We start from the raw sequence: 18,312 nt of genomic DNA, 5'->3' as shown, positions 1-18,312 counted from the left end.
CAAAAAAGGATAAGGGCTTCCTCTTTCCTTAACACTCCCTTTGAAAAGAAGATACCTTTTCTGTCTCTATATAACTTTGTTTATAGGACAAATGATTTCAATAGATCCCTTGATTAATACAATAATTAGTCTGCCCCCTGACCCAATTCAGCTCAATAGCACAATTTTCTCACCTTCTGGCATATGATTACCAGAAAAAAAAAAAGGGAATTTAGGAAACTGGAGAGGATTTGACAGGAATTCACAGATTTCTTTTCCAGAATTGCATGGTGTAATCCGGTTAAGGAATAAATGATTACGATAAGAAATTATTTTATTCTAAATTGATTGCTAGGAATCAAAACTGTATTAACGAACTCTTGGGTACTTAAACGTTTAACTTCTGCCCCCTGACGTTAACTCAGAGGAAGATCTTCAGGCAGTTTGTTACCACAGACTTAGAGTCTTGTCAAAAGGAGACGTCACCTAAAAAGGATGAAGGCTCCTTATTCAAATGTCATTTCTTACGTCTCCATTAGTGCTATTAAAACACTGATTTAGAAGTATGTCGGTAACTGTCCATTAGACTTGCTCAGGAAGGCTATACAGGGGAATGTCAGACTAATGCTAGGGTAGATCAGTTTGTAAACCATTTGTTCCAAGAGGGCTGTTTTCCAACTGATCTGGGACAAGTGGTGTTGGCCCCTCCCCCTACTTTGAAGAGAGACACAGACAGCTGTATTTTCAAAGCACTTAGACTTACAAAGTTCCATATTAACCTATGGAACTTTGTAAGTCTAAGTGCTTTGAAAATGAGCCCCAACGTGTGTTTAAACTACTACCTGTAGAAACTTTCCCGATAGTAGAGACAGCTGTGGTTATATAACAACCATCTTTCCGATTTTAGCTTGCTTGACCTAATGCACTCGGGCTTTCACAGCTCATATAGTACTGTGCTGACCACTTTGTTAACTGACTTAAGAAACCTTTTAGGTAGATGTCACCAGGTTTTCATTATGCAATTGGATATATTAGTAGTATTTGACCTGGTGCGCCATGAGTGCTGCTTTTTTGTTTATGCACTGCTGGGCCTGCAGGTACTGCTTTGAGCTGTTTTTCAGGATTCTTGAACAACAGAACATTACAAGTTGGCATGGGTGTCTCTTGGCTTCTTGGTCAATGTCCCAATGAGCTCACCAGGGTTCACCTTTATCCATTACTATCCATATGCCAATGATATTTCCATTGTTTTTTTCTCCTTGGACCACTCTTCAAGATATATACAACTATGTATAGATCCTTTTAATGAAACAGAGTTGGACACATGATAATTTTCAGAAATTAAATCCTGAGAAAACAAAGATCTTATGGGCAGAAGGTTGAAATACTGAGTAACCTCATACTAACTCAAGTTTATTAGGATTTAATGCACCTTTGTTTAGTGAATCAAAGATCTTAAGAGGTGATTTTTAATTCTAAATTAAGTATGGAATCTAATGTATTAATTCTTGTGAAGAAACTCTTCTATAAATTGAAACTAGTTTATCATATCATATTTGAACACTACACAATTGCAGATAATTGCTCAATCGACTGTTGTGAACCACTCTGACTACTGCAATATTAACTTTCTTGGCTGACTGACTCCCGGTGAACACCCAGATTATTTTTAAATAATTGTTGTTTGCCTTTAAAATAATATATGGGTTGGATTCAGTGTACCTTAGTTCTTATGCTTCTTTATGTATTCCACAAAGGCTACTGTGTTCAGCTGAAGAAATTTACTTTAAGTATATTTGCTACAAAACATTTAAATTGTAAGAAATTAGAAATAAATATTTCAGAGAAGGGCTCAGCGGCTTGGAATTCTCTACACTTAGAGCTGAAATTTATCCTCCAACTGGGATTTTGGACATGTCTCGAAGACAGTCATTCTGTAAATTTGTATCTACCTAGCTGATTTATAGTTAAGTACCTATAAGTATTGCCATACTGGGAAAGACCAAAGGTCCATCAAGCCCAGCATCCTGTTTCCAACAGTGGCCAATCCAGGTCACAAATACCTGGCAAGATCCCCAAAAAAGTACAAAACATTCTATATTGCTTATCTCAGAAATAGTGGATTTTCCCCAAGTCCATTTAATAATGGTCAATGGACTTTGTCTTTAGGAAGCCGTCCAAATCTTTTTAAAACTCAGCTAAGCTAGCTGCCTTTACCACATTCTCTGGCAATGAAGTCCAGAGTTTAATTACACACTGACTGAAGAAACATTTTCTCCAATTCGTTTTAAATTTACTACACTGTAGCTTCATCGCATGCCCCCTAGTCCTAGTATTTTTGGAAAGCGTAAACAGACGCTTCACATCTACCCATTCCACTCCACTCATTATTTTATAGTTGGTAAGCTAAATGATCTCATTGTATGTTTAACTATAAGATTGTTATGTAATATAGGTTATTCTGATGTTAACTACATGGATCTTACAGTTTAGGCTTGCATGTAATCTGCCTTCAACTGTTCTTGGTAAAGTGGAATATAAACACTCAAATTCATTGTGGAGATACTAGAAGGAACAGACAATACTTTGCATGGAGATTTTTCTTTCAAAAACATACTAAACATTTTAGGTTGACACTCTTGGGAGTCAAAACTAAAATGTGTGTCATCCTGTAACTGTAACAAAAAAAACCACCACCTCTATTAGCTGCAAAAACATTTCTAAATATACTTGCAGAACTATGGAATCTTTTTGCCAGATCTTTGATTCCCTTGACAGAATGCAAAAGTCCAAAACAGTCAATCAAGTTCGCCCAGCTGCATACAGAAATTCACATACAGAACCCAACACCCATCCTTAAATCTAGGATATATCCCATAACTTCTTCACTTTTAGTTTGCATTTCCATGTGAAACCCATCATTAGTATGGCATTTTTCTCTCTGTACTGTATCTACCGTCTCTCACTGAGGGCTGTCTCCAATCCCTTCTTCAGTGAAGACTGAACAGAAGTTGCCTAGCATTTCTGCATTTTCATTGTTGTCCTTCATATATCCTCTTATTTATTTAAAACCTTTATAGGTGGAGAAAAGTAAAGATGGCGCCAGGAGAGGATGCAGTGGTATAAGCTCCATTTGGTCAGTACTGCTGCTTGAAAGACTGGCTCTGATGGGGAAGTGAAAGGGCAAGTCATACACCATTCCTACTGAGGATGGTGCTTGAGCCCTCCCAAGTTAGACTCTTGACCAATTTGTGTTTTCTGCATTGGAAGAAGCACACTATAGCGGAGAGCATGTGCTTGCTGAGGGGAGAAGGAAATATTCCTTAAGATTTGTGGACTTTCCTAAGTCTCCTTTTTTGTCACCTGTTGAGATGGTTAAGACGTATTTTTGGGAGGTTTTGCAAACATGTGGATAAAGGTGAGCCGGTTCATATTGTGTATCTCAATTTTCAAAATACATTTGACAAGTACCTCATGAAAGACTCCAGACGAAATTGGAGAGTCATAGGATAGGAGGTAGTTTTCTATTGTGGATTAAAAACTTGTTAAAAGTTAAAAAACTGAATATGGGGCCATATTTTAGACACATTATCTCAGAGAGGCCGGAGCCCAATTCTTAACACACTATGATTATTAATATGATTATTATTATTATTTATTGCATTTGTAACCCACATTATCCCACCTTTTTGCAGGCTCAATGTGGCTTACAGAGAGTTGTTATGATGCAGTCATTCATTACATGATCTTAAATACATAAGCTGAAAGTAAATGATTTAGATGCAAGGTCATTATATGATTTTAAATACATAAGCTGGAAGTAGATGAATTAGATACAAGGTGCTAGAAAGGTGTTGTGCAAGGTGTTTTTGATGCATGTGAGTGATTTGAGGAATAAATTATTAAGGATGTCTTTCGTAGGCTTTGATGAAGAGGTGTGTCTTCAAAGATTTGCAAAAGCTGGTTAGATTGTCCATATTTTTCAGGGTCATGGGTAGTGCGTTCCAGATCTGTGTGCTTTTATACGCAAAAGTAGTAGCATATGACTGTTTGTATTTAATTCCTTTGCAGCTGGGGAAGTTTAGATTGAGGAATTTGCGGGCCGATCTTTTGTTTTTTGGGCCGATGCGATTGTTAAGTTCTGGAACACATATATGGTTCACTAATTACATAGATGCAGTCAAAGGGAATTCGGGGTAACGGGGGTGGGAGGGGGGGGGAGAGACACTGATAAGGGGGGTGGGAAGTTATGCTGATAGGGAAGGTCAACTCAAAGCAAAAACCTTATAAAGTTTCAATGAACAGTGGTCAAAAAAGGGAAGTTATTAGATCTATGTCATGATTGGGGTAATATAATTTTGATATACTGTATAGGTGCTCCTGTAGTTAGCACTTATACCAGAAAATCTTGGAAAGTACCTATGGGGGGTGGGGGGAAATGTTAAAAGATTGATGAAGGAAAGTATCAAATTGATGGTTTTAAGAGCTTTTTCACTCTTGACTTACTGTACATTTTGCTTGTTAAATGTGTTTCTCTGAAAGTTCATCAATAAAAAATGTTGAAGCTAAAAGTTAAAAAACTGAGTAGGGTTAAATTGTCAGTATTTTCAATGGAGAAGGGTAGATAGTGGGGTTCACCAGGGGTCTGTGCTGGAACTGCTGTTTTTTTAACATATTTATAAATGATCTAGAGATAAGAGTAACTAGTGAGGTAATTAAACTTGTTGATAACACAAAGCTATTCAACGTGGTTAAATCGCAAGAGGATTGTGAAAAATTACAAGAGGCCAAGACTGGGCATCCAAATGGCAGATCACATTTAATGTGAGAAAGTGCGAAGTGATGCATGTGGGAAAGAGGAACCCGAACTATAGCTATATGATGCAAGGTTCCACATTCTGAGTGACCAACCAGGAAAGGTATCTAGGTGTCATCGTTGATGATACGCTGAAACCCACTGCTCAGTGTGTGGCAGCGGCTAAGAAAGCAAAAAGAATGATAGGTATTATTAGAAAAGGAATGGAAAACAAAAATAAGGATGTTATAATGCCTTTGTATCTCTCTATGGTGCGACCGCACCTCGAATACTGTGTGCAATTCTGGTCACCGCATTTCAAAAAAAGATATAGTGGAATTAAAGAAGGTATAGAGAAGGGTGACAAAAATGATAACGGGGATGGGCCGACTTCCCTATGAGGAAAGGTTAAAGTGGCTAGGATTCATCAGTTTGGAGAAAAGAAGGCTGAGGGGAGATAAGATAAAGATCTATAAAATAATGAGTGGAGTAGAACTGGTAGATGTGAATCGCTTGTTTGCTCTTTCCAAATATATTAGGACTAGGGGGATATGCAATGAAGCTACAAAATAGTAAATTTAAAACATATCAGAAAATATTTCTTCACTCAACGTGTAATTAAACTGTGGAATTCAATGTCAAGAATGTGGTAAAAGCAGTTAGATTAGCAGGGTTTTTAAAAAGGCTTGGATAATTTCCTAAAAGAAAAGTCCATAAGCCACTATTAAGATGAATTTGGGGAACATCCACTGCTTATTTCTAGGATAACCAGCATAAAATGTATTGTACTGTTTTGGGATCTTGCCAAGTACTTGTTGGAAACAGGATGCTAGGCTTGATGAGCCTTCAGTCTGTCAGTATGGCAACTATGCCCCCAATTACAAGAGCATATTATATAAGATCAGGGAATCAGCCTGGAGATGTTTCAGTGGACAGTTTGGAGCCAACTAATCTTCTGGAGAATTCTCAGCAGCAAGTGCTATCCCAAGCAACATTAATAGCTATTTGCCCTTGAACCTGACCAAAACTGGGTCTTGAGACTGTTTTTCCGCTATTGGGATGCGTTGTTTATGGGTTAATGTATATTTATATTTCCTGATTTCTCTAGGACCACGCAAGTGAGGCATAAGGCTTTTTAAGAACTGTGAACGCAGGTGGTGGCCTTGGGCGAAACCATTTTTTCCTTCAATTTCCTTGTAAATGTTGTATTAAATTTGAAAGTAATAATTACATGTTTTTTGACTCTCAACAAATGACAAGTTTAATTGACAGCAAAAAAATCTCCGTTGAGTCTTGTGATCACTGCTACCCCACCCATTTGAAATGCTGTAATTGGATCGTCCACCTCCAGATAATTTTCTATCTTTGACTCTCCTGATGAGTTTTACTTTCCTGCTGTTTTCCTAATTTTCCTCTACAACGCTTTGGTTTAGAGTGTTTTATCTCTCCTTTCTCCTCCTTGTAATGATAATATTGTGGTTTATTTTCGTTTTTATTTCTATTGTTCTATGGAACATGGCAATCTTTATTGTGTAATCAATATTATCTTACTTTTGATATATTGTTTTTCGACAAGAATTAAAAAAAACACCATTTATAGCAAGCCCTATCAGACTGATCTAGGTGTGTTACACTGCCAACATACATAACAAAATCAAACATAATGAAACATAAAAACCAACCAATTAAAACAATATAAAATCAGACCATTAGAATCTCCACATAATTCAGTTCAAATCTGAGTCACATTTTCAGAGTAATGCTTGCACACCTGCACTAAAGAAAAGTTTGTGCAAATGTGTCTTGAGCTGAAATTGAATCAAAGACTCAGTACACTGTAACTCAAGATGTAATAAATTCCGTAAAAGAGTACCTTCAATATAAAAACAACAGAATAATAAATATCCAATCAAGTTTGAAAGAGGATACATGCAATAACAATTTCTCTCCAGAATGTAAAGATCAATTAGGGTGGTAGATCCTGAGAGAAGCAGCAAGAGGGGCTACATTATACAAAGCTTTGAAAATTAAACACATCACCTTAAATTTTACCCGCCATTGGACAGGCAGCCAATGCAGGTCTTTCAGAACAGGAGCAATATCCTCAGTACGGGAAAGATCAGAGATTAACCGAGCAGCAGTGTTTTGGGCCACTTGAAGTGCTTTAGGCGTCAATGCTCAAAGGCACTGCTAAATATGGTAGCCGATGTCGAATCTATCAATTTGTAAACAGAGACCGAAGCACAAAGGGAATCGCAAATTAGTTGCACAGAAATTCTGCAAGGGAAAAAACAGTCTCTCGGAAAGCGTCCATGTTCTGTGCAAGAAAAGGAATCACTGTTATACACTCAGCCGGTGGGATGAGATCCTGCCTGTGCCAAATCCGGGAGTTCACTTTCTGCCTACGCCTAGGCAACAGAAGAAGAAAAGGAAAAGCCATATGGAGCCCCATGTCCTGGAAGGAAGTAAAAAAGTACATGGAGCTCATGTGCAAAAGGCAAAAAGCCCATAGAGAATGTGGAACATGATAGAGATGAAAAGAAAATCCCCCCACAGTCCAAGACCCAGGATTGGTCACACAAGGATAGCTTCTGACTTGCTAGAAAATTTTGAATGTTAAAAGGTAGGCACTCCTTTCTGTGCATCGCATGGAATGCTCATTTTAATACTGATGAGCTCATTATAGCAAATTTGCATTGGATTACTGGTAGCTGCTACGAAGAATGGTTAAAGCCATGTAGAACCCCTTTGTGCATTAGACGCTAAATAAAGCCTGCTTTAGACTGGCTACAACTGGTCTAAAGAAACGTTGCAAGAATGGTAAACTTTGTGCATCTCCCCCTTTATCATCCAACCTTAGGCACCCAGAAACAAAAGATTTACAAGTAGTCCAGTAATGGTAAAATAAATGCTTGAAGGACAGGTCAACAGTTTCTTGCTGAGAGAAAGATTTTAAATGTCTCACTTAATGAAGTTTAAAGAAACCTTTTTGGTATAGTACTATTTTTGTATAGGGCTTTTTTTTTTTTTTTTGCTGCGACTACAACTGATCTTTGCCAACCCCTAGAAAGCTACCAATCTAGGGTTGACCACTTAGTTTACCTAAAAGTCAAACTAGTTTGCTGAACAGTGAGTCCTCATTCATTTGGCATTCTTGAGAGTGGATTCAACCACCATTGACTGGTGTGTTAACTGCTGTTTGTTAAATCCTGGAAACTTTGTTTAACCGGTTGCATAGGGTTGAGTGGGGAGGGGGGAGAATCTCCTATATTCTGATCTGTGTCTTCTGAAGGATGCTATTAATAAGCATGGCCATGGCTTTCCTGGCCAAAGAGGGTGGGGGAGGGGAGGCAAAAAACTGAAGGCTATCTAGCCTTGCTGCCCTGGGCTCTATCTCCTTCTCTATCTTAAATGGAATGGTTTCATCTATTTCCCTGATTAAAATGGACTCTCTCTCCTATGGAGGAGTGGGGTCAGAGGGGAGACTGGTAGAGAACTCTCGATTAGAGTAATCTTCAGCTCTAACTATACTGCCAGGACTGTTCAGACTTCCAGGAAAACATTCTGTAGAAGAGGTCCAAGTGTAAAACTGGCTAGAAGACAAAAACTGTGAGGGCTCACTCGGTCTGTTGAAGTACAGAGTCTGATGTAGCCCAGTGCCTTGGCAAAGTTTTCTCCCAAAAGCATCGGAGATGGACATCTGGTGGCTGGTACCAATGTTGATATTTTTTAATGACTTGGCATCAAGTACATGCCTCCAGAATAGGCTGAACCTTCCTTGGCATAGATGGTATCAATGTACTGATCCTTGCAAGATAGTGACTCAGTATCTCCTAGAACCTCCTGTCTAGCTCTTCATCAAAGACTTTTGCTGAAAATGACGCTTGGGCTGCCGGAGAGGAAGTGACACCTCCTGGAACTCCTGAGGTACAATGTCTCCTTGATATTGACGCATCCTCACTGTCTGATGCAGCCCTGCCCACTGTTGATGAACTTGTGCAGACTCAGTCAAACCAAAGAGTTTCTTCTCTTTCCCTTGACAGCTTTTGATAGCTGTCACAACATTGTGTTCAGGCCCATGGCACATCAGATATGATTCATGGGTGACAGTGACTAACCTCATCTTGTCACACCACTATGATTTCTAGGTTTCTTCTTGAGGCTGTTGGGAGTCTTCTGTTTCTGGGACATCAGTAGAAAAATCTCTTATGTGAAATGAAAAGGTTCAATGGCAAAAACTGACTGATGTACTGATACTTGTGAAGACAATGGCAAACTATACTGAAAATCAGAAAAACCCTAAATGGTTCCTAAGAGGAGGGAAAAATACCTATGGAAATATAAATGAACATTCAATGGGCTTCATGCAAAAACTGGAGCCCAGGTGGCTCTGTACACCATCAAAAAGCTTAGAGCATCATTTACTTTTCTCCAGCTTAGTCTCTGTTGGATGTTGTCACCCCATATGAGAAGTCTGCATACCCTGCTAACTCTCAGAGAAATATAATTGCTCGTTTATGTTCTATTGACTTTTTTCTCATGTTGCTTTACATATATGCATGCGTTTTTGATATTTGTTTAAAAATATGATTAATATCTAACCCCTCTCTTGGATTTCACTGTTGTTTTAGTACCAACATCTATGACATTAATGCAAGTACTACATACCCCAGTTTTAGAGCTGAAGCATCTGAGTCGCATCTTCTAGGCTTAGCAGGAACTTCAGTTTTCAAAAGGGATTCAGTACAAATTCTTCCAGGTCCATCTCGTTTTCCCTGTTGGTAAATATTTGCTTTAGAATTCCGCCTAAAAAATTTCCATTTCAAAAAACAAGGAAAAAAACCACCACTAGAACTACTACAGACCAAAATCCACTCCTAGTAATGCAAAAAAAATGTTTAAAATTTTAGACCTGGTTAGATTTTAACATAGAACCCAACTGTATATGCTGATCAGAAGATCAGTGTGCATCACAAAATGCTGTTGTAAGCCAGAAGACAACAGAGTAGAATCAGGCAGTGCAAGATACTGTGGGCAACTATAACACAAGTATGTTTGTAAGACCTGAAATAATAGCAGCAAAAGAAAGCATAAAGCAGATTATTCCATATTAATTTAATGTAATATATGAACAATTGCACATCCATAGGCAGTGGAATGGGGTGAGCCACTGGGGCCATGGACCTACCAAATTTTGCTCAACAGAGCATCAGCAATTAGAGAGTTTGGAGGCAGGGCTGGACATCTTTTTTGGTTAGAGAGGGCCAAGCAAACCAAAGGTGTTCTGCTGTCCCTGGTTATGTCTGCATTAAAAGCTTCAATCTGTCATTGAATTGTACCAACATCTTAACAAACCTTTGGATTTTGTCAAAGGTTGCAATTTTTTTTTGTAATCTAAAACAGAATAAAAAGTAGGAAGGGAATGCCAAATCTCAACAGAAAAATTGAAGTCAAATTTGTTTGACTTAGAAAGGATTGTTTTGCTTCCAGAATGATCACTATATAAGCTTTAGTTTGGGACAAATTATCATATTTGTCAGATTGGAATTTGGATTTTTTTTTTGCCATATCCATTCTATATATTTATTTTTACACTTCATTTGCCTTAATTTAGTGGTGCATCATGGAAAGGATTTAACAATGTAACTGATGAAAACATGCAGGAGCTAATCTGTCAAACCACAGTTAACTGATGATTCTGGCAAACAACCAAGTCATTTACTTAACCTGTTTTTCTAAAAGAGACGGCTCAATTTTTTTTTCTAAAGTCCAAACAGTGCCATTCATTGCATCAACTGAGAATGGTAATCCTCTCAGACTAGACTAACTAAATGGTTGTTAGACCAAAAGACTGATTCCACTTCTAGTTCAGAAACTGACAAAGCCATTGTTAAAAAGGGGTTTTAAAAATGGTGTAGATAGAATGTATTTGGATACAGGCAGCAGATGATGTTTTGTATATTCCTGAGAATCTAGCATGTGATGTTTTTGTTCTTTCCTGAGAAAGTAGCAGAATAGCAGGTGATGTTTGTACATTCCTGAGCAGGTTCACGAGCTGTTCATGTAGAGTTGTTCTTGTAAGCAATGCATGATCATGGTTGTGTAAGCAAAATGTAACCAATAGTAATGATAATACATGTAATATCCATGAATATTCATAGAGTATATAAGAAGGGGATTGACTCCCAAATAAAGAGTTTTTTGCCCAGACACACGAGAGGAGAGTTATTTTGCAACATCTGGTGATCCCCGACGTGATCGGTGAAAACGTGACGTACTTACTACGACTGGAACAGTCAGCGCGCCATTCCTTCTACGGAACACTGTAAGTATGGGGGGAAATTTAACATCATCACATAAACAACATGCACAGGAGCTATATACTATAACGCAAAGATATGGTTCCTCCCGAAATCCAATAACTCTTAAAGATATAGAGCGTTTAATTGAGGAAATAGTTTGTCAATGTCCCTGGTATCCAGAGAAGGGATCATTCGATCCTCAAACATGGGAAAAGATAGGGCAGCAGTTTCGTTTAGAGCCTAGAGTTTCGACTCCTATATTATTGACTTGGAGAGAGATATATTCTACTATAGTAATTCTCTCTTCTGGATTGACAGGCATTACTAACGAAAATATATCCAACAAATTGCCAGGCAAGACCTGGTCTCTTTTACCTCCCGCGACTCTTGGACCTACACCTTCTCCTCCTTCTTGTCGGCTGGCCACCGATATGGGAAGGGAAGAGCAAAACAAAACTCCTGACTTTACTACTACTACCCCTAATAAACCAATTGAAAATATCCAAAACAACAACGCTAATGATAGCGTTATTATTACCAAAACACCAAAGAGCGTAGAACGACCTAGTTTAATTCAATTAGGTATACAGCAAGCACGAAAAAATGGTGAATTCATTTGGAACGATGATCTATGGGATAATTCGGAACCTAATCCTAATTTATACCCAGTTACTAGAACTACAACAATAGAGGCAGGGAACGAAACACATCATGCAGAATGGACTGCTCTACCTTATCAAGTTTTGAGAGAATTACGTAGAGCTATCGTAGAATCAGGTTTAAAAAGTTCATTTGTTCAAGGCATGATAGAAGGGATTAGTAACGGTTACTTAATGACTCCAAAAGATTGGAAAGACCTTTTCCGTATGCTGTTAACTCCTGCGCAATATGTAGTGTGGGATAATGAATATAAGCAAGCAGCACAACTTATCACTGGGACTAATTTGGTGCCTGATCAAATTTATGGATCGGGACCATTTTCAACCCTTGATATGCAAATTCAACAAAACGATACCTGTTTTCAAGCCATAGGCACTTGTATCTTGCGAGCATTTAAAAGAACACCAGAAGGGAATAAACCAACAAAATCTTTTGCATCAATTAAACAGGGTGCAACCGAATCTTACCTTCAATTTGTTAATCGATTGCAGGAAGCTGTAACTAGGCAAATTGATAATCTTGATGCGCAAACAGAGTTATTGATTAAATTAGCCCAAGAAAATGCAAATTCAGATTGCAAAAAGGCATTGCAGACTGTAGCTCATCGCCCAGGAATTACTTTAGCAGATTTATTGAGCGCATGTGCAGATGTGGGGACTCATGGTTATTCTATGAATTTGTTAGCAGGAGCTATACAAAAAGGTAATAAGCCACAGGGGACGTGTTTTAATTGTAAGAAACCAGGACATTTTCGAGCTCAGTGTAGAGCCCCAGGAGGGGGTGCCAACTTTGCAAAAGGACCTTCTCGACCTTCTCGAAAATGTCCTCGATGTCAAAAAGGATATCATTGGGCCAATCAATGTCGCTCTAATCCAATTAATTCCACACCGCCACCCCCAAAAAACTTTGCTCCGGGTTAACTCCTAACCTCGGTCCAAAGGGAGTGCAAGGGTCTTTTGCTCATAGTACTACTGCTACACAAGGTAGTGCAGGAATTGACCTTATTGCAGCGGAATGTAAAACTGCCATCTTACCTCATGAAGTTTTGGTATATAATACTACCTTTAAAGGACCCATTCCAGCGGCTACTGTAGGTTTAGTATTACCTCGCTCCTCTGCATCGAAGGCAGGTATTCATGTTATCCCTGGAGTTATTGATGCTGATTACACAGGCATTGTTAAAATTCAAGTATGGTCCTCATCACCTTTAACAATTTCTCCCGGGGACTCGTGGGCACAATTAATTATTTTACCATATTTTACAGCACCTATTCCTTCTACTGTCTCTCGTACAGGGGGCTTTGGATCTACGCGACAGGTAAGTGCAGTTTTAAAACCGGTTTCTAATGCACGACCCACTGCTCAATTTTTATTGCAACAAAAGCCCTTTGTTGGTATATTAGATACCGGGGCGGATGTTTCTGTCATAGCTTATAAACAATGGCCTGTGGAATGGCCCATTGAAGATACTTCACATGTGACAGGAATAGGGGGAACTCAGTCAGCCTCCCAAAGTTCTCAATGGTTATCTATTACATATCCTAACGATACCAAGGTTCTAGGACATATTAAGCCCTGTATTTTACAAGTACCCTTTAATTTATGGGGTCGTGACCTTTTGGAACAATTAGATGCATCATTGATCCTACCTGATTAACAGTTCATAAATATGTCTTTTTCTCTTCCTTTGGAATGGAAAACTGACAAACCTGTTTGGGTAGAGCAGTGGCCGATTACCAGAGAAAAACTGTTGATTTTACATCAATTGGTGGAAGAACAATTACAATTAAATCACATTGAGCCTACCAATTCTCCATATAATACTCCGGTATTTGTGATCAAGAAAAAATCCGGAAAATGGAGATTTTACATGACCTACGAGCTATTAATGCGATTTTAGAACCAATGGGCCCGTTACAATGTGGTATTCCAAATCCTAATTTGATTCCTTATGATTATCAATTAGCTATTATAGATCTGAAGGATTGTTTTTTTTCAATTCCTCTCCAGGAAAAAGATTATAAATACTTTGCTTTTACTGTACCTGTTTACAATAATGCACACCCTACTACTAGGTATTGTTGGAAAGTTTTGCCCCAGGGAATGTTAAATTCACCCACTATTTGTCAATACTATGTTCATCAAGCCTTGCAACCATTTCGTGCCTATTTCCCTCAACTTTTGGTATATCATTATATGGATGATATACTAATTGCAGGGATAACTCTTCCCCCTTCTTGGAAATCTACTTTAATTTCTATCTTGGCCTCCTCAGGATTAACAATTGCCTCAGAGAAGGTTCAAGAAAAGGAACCCTATTTATATCTAGGTTTCCGTATGACTAAAGCTGCAGCCCAACCTGTCGCTCCTCATCTCAATTTACAGTCTCCCACGACATTACATCAATTACAAGAGATTTTAGGAAATCTCAATTGGTTACGTCCCTACTTGAAACTTCCTACAGAATTTTTACAACCCCTGTTTCTCGCATTAAAAGGTCATAAAACACCTGCTGAATTAATTACACTCACTGCATCGCAACAAACAATTCTGTCACAATTGGATCAAATCTTACAAACAAAATGGACAGATAGACGAGATGCATTTGCCCTTTTTTGTTTTTGCGTTCTCAAAGACCCCACCCACCGACAACCGTTTGGTGTCTTATATCAAGATACAACTCCTCCGAAATTGATAGAATGGGTCTATTTACAGAATACTCTCCATTCTACTATTACACAATGGCCCCAGCAACTAGCCTTGCTGATTACTAAAGCTCGAGAGCGAGCAACATTCATGACTGGTTTCGACATTCTTAAACTCATCATTCCTCATTCTTTGTGGCAGTGGGAAAAAATGATTCAGTTCTCCGACGACTTGCAATTTATTTTAGCCACTTATGTTGGTATTATAGATTGCCACTATCCTAAAGACCCTCGCATACAGGGCACATCCATTTTGCCAATCACTCTTCATGATCCCATTTCTTTACGTCCACTCCCTACTGCTCTCACCGTCTTTACAGATGGTAGTCCCACTCGTGGGGTGGTTACTTGGTACAATCTGAACAAATGGCACGTCAAGTTTACCTCTCCACAAACCTCTGCTCAACGTTCAGAGCTTGCTGCCATCATCCTGGCTCTTTCTTTATTTTCAGATCAACCACTGAATCTTATTGTTGACAGTCAATATTGTGCTAATCTTGTCCGTCGCATGCCCGACAGTTATGTATCATTCAAAATGGATGCCTCTTTTTATGCTTTACTGTTAACCCTCCAAGGTTACTTGGAGAATCGCCTTTCTTCTCTCTTTATAGGTCATATCCGCAGTCATCAACCTTTTCCTGGTGGTCTGTCTGAAGGGAATGCTCGAGCGGATCGCCATCTTCATTTTTTCTCCACAGCACACTGCAGTCATGAACTTCATCATCAAAATGCACCTAGCCTAGCTCGCCAGTTTCAAATTTCTTTAGAAGAAGCTAGAGCTATTATCAAAAATTGTCCACAATGTTCCTTTTCAGCTCCTACTACCTTTTTTCCTGGAGTTAATCCTCGTGGTCTGGAAGTTAATAGCCTCTGGCAAATGGACGTTACTCACTTTCCCCCTTTTGGTCAATGGTCTAAGCTTCATGTGGTTGTTGATACTCATTCTGGATTTTTGTGGGTCACTGCACAAAAAGGGGAAACTACATCTCATGTCCGCTCTCATCTTCTCCAAACTTTTGCGGTCATGGGTGTTCCTAAAACTCTCAAGACAGACAATGCCCCTGCTTATACTTCCACCTCCTTACAGGAGTTCCTGACCCTCTGGCATATTGAGCACCTTTTTGGTATCCCCTATAACTCCACTGGTCAAGCTATTGTTGAACGTGCTAATCGCACACTGAAAACTGCTTTAAGTAATCTGACTACAAAAAAAGACGGTATTCTCCGTCATAGAGTAAGCATTGATGAATGCTTAGCACAAATCCTTTACACACTGAATCATCTCAATCTCATCAATAATCCTGCTACAAAAACTTTTTCTTCCAGATTTGAACAACATTTTCGTACTCCTGCCCCACCTTTATCTCGTCCTTTGGTCATATACCGACAACTACCTTCTGATCAGTGGAGTTCCCCTGTGCCTCTCCTTACCTGGGGTCGTGGTTACGCTGCTGTTCAAACAGATTCTGGCCCGGTGTGGATTCCAGCAAAGTGGGTGAAACCTCATGTCGTGGCATCAAGGTCTTCACAACCCAATTCCCAATTTCACACTCACCCTTCAAGGACCGCAGATGCAAACACGCAAACGGTCAGTGACTCGTCAACCTAATGCTCCTGTTACTTGGGGACAAATTAAAGCCTTGAGTCAACAAGCTACAGAGACTTTAGAAAAAGCTCATATTGAAAAGACTGATGATAACTTCGTAGTGGCTATTATTGCAGCGCTTAATGCTAATTCCATTACATTGCTTCTACTGTGTTGTTGTTTGTACATACCTTGTGGACAGTCACAATTACTTCCCACAAAAAATATTTGGGAAGCGTTTGCAATTTCACTGAACCAAACTGATTTCTGTCTTTCTCATCAAAAGGCAGTTGGAGAAGTTTTGGCAACTTGCCTGATTCCAGTATGTCATGATCCTAAAGATATGCAAAATGATACTTGGTTTTATTCACAGCTTCCTGTTAATTCATCCTATCGAAATGCTTCTTATGAATACCATAATTGGGGAACACAAACCCTGTTGCCGCCTACTTTGGCAATGCATGTGAGAACCAATCAAATAGCTAGTATCAATATGACATGTGCTCGTATGGTTAATTGTACCCGATCAAATTGTGTTAATTTTGGACCAACTTTGTTAAATTGTAGCTCCTACGAAAATGTTTCATATATTTATAAATTTACTCATTTACCCCCTGGCTGGTTTTGGTCATGTGGAATGTATACCTTTAATTATATTCCAGCTAATATATCTGATGGTACTACATGCTGTCTAAGTCGACTCACTATGGTACTTCCCAGTAAACATATTTTATTTTCTAACTCCTCACATATGCGATCCAAGCGTATGACCCTTGCTGCCAATTGCAATGATAATGTTAAATTTCTGAGTCAAACTGAATATCTGGCACTTGCATTTTCATTAATAGGTGTCCCTGCATTGGCAGCGGCAAATGCAAAAAATATTCGTGAATTAGCCTGTTGGGCAATTAAATCAATCAATGCAACCTCCACTGCTATTAGTTTACTTAATGCTGAGCAACAGCAATTACGTCATGGAGTTTTACAAAATCGAGCAGCCATTGATTATCTTTTATTACTTAACCATCATGGTTGCGAAGAGTTTCAGGACATGTGCTGTTTTAATTTATCTGACAATTCAAAGGCCATTGACAAACAATTAGCTTTCCTACGGAATTTAACTACTCATATTACTATTCATAATAACCTACTCTCTGATGTATGGGATCAATTGTGGCAATGGATCCCTTGGACCTGGCTCCGCCCTATTATCCAGTATTTAGTCATTGGTATTTTTGTTTTCACTATTTTTTGCTGTTGTATACAATGCATTCCTAACCTTTTTTCTTTATGTTTTCCTCGTCCATTCGCTCCAACACGTCACTCTGCTCAATATGTTTATAAGCTATTACAAACATCTCCACCTCCATCTCCAGCTGGCACACCACGGAGATTTCATTAAAAAAAAAAAAAAAAAAAGGTGGAGATGTAGATAGAATGTATTTGGATACAGGCAGCAGATGATGTTTTGTATATTCCTGAGAATCTAGCATGTGATGTTTTTGTTCTTTCCTGAGAAAGTAGCAGAATAGCAGGTGATGTTTGTACATTCCTGAGCAGGTTCACGAGCTGTTCATGTAGAGTTGTTCTTGTAAGCAATGCATGATCATGGTTGTGTAAGCAAAATGTAACCAATAGTAATGATAATACATGTAATATCCATGAATATTCATAGAGTATATAAGAAGGGGATTGACTCCCAAATAAAGAGTTTTTTGCCCAGACACACGAGAGGAGAGTTATTTTGCAACAAAATGGCTTATCTAAAAATGTGAACCTCTATCATATGTTGGCATAGTAGTCAACTGTGAAAAATCTACAATTGATATCATGACCTTACCTTTTTGTATGTTTGTAAAGCTTGTATAGACAATCCCTCAGGACAATAAACTGACAATTTTGTTACTTGGGCGCCTATTCTATAATGGCATATGGACGGCCAGATTCCATTACTGGCATGACTCAGCACTGGAGCCCTTTATGTTTAGGAGCCCTAGTTACACCAGTCTTAGTGCTGGCGTAACTGAGCGCACCTAAATGTGGCAAGGGTGCCCATGCTCTTCCTATGCACAACCCCCCTTGCATTTGTACTACAGCACCTATGTGCCCCCTTACAGAATAGTGCTTAAACCAGTGCCCATTCAAGTTTTCAGGATTACAATGAAATATGAATTAAGATACATTTGCAAGCAACAGATATCCAGTATATGCAGATTTCTCTCATACACCTTCATTGTGGTAATCCTGAAAACCCAACTGGCTGGGTGTGCCTCCAGGAGAAAGTTG

At 38.8% G+C, this 18,312-nt stretch overlaps 1 protein-coding gene across 1 annotated transcript in view; it reads right to left on the bottom strand.

Moving 5' to 3' along the window:
* Positions 1-18,312, bottom strand: part of CEP192 (centrosomal protein 192) — a 459,635-nt gene that overhangs the window by 24,505 nt on the left and 416,818 nt on the right. Inside the window, 1 exon segment of the mRNA XM_030212468.1 lies at positions 9,443-9,549. Coding sequence (XP_030068328.1) covers positions 9,443-9,549 — 107 coding nt within the window.

The sequence above is a fragment of the Microcaecilia unicolor genome, chromosome 1, assembly GCF_901765095.1.
Source record: "Microcaecilia unicolor chromosome 1, aMicUni1.1, whole genome shotgun sequence".
NCBI lineage: Eukaryota > Metazoa > Chordata > Amphibia > Gymnophiona > Siphonopidae > Microcaecilia > Microcaecilia unicolor.
The sequence above is the reverse complement of the archived record's forward strand: the minus strand, read 5'-3'. Positions and strand labels throughout refer to the sequence as shown.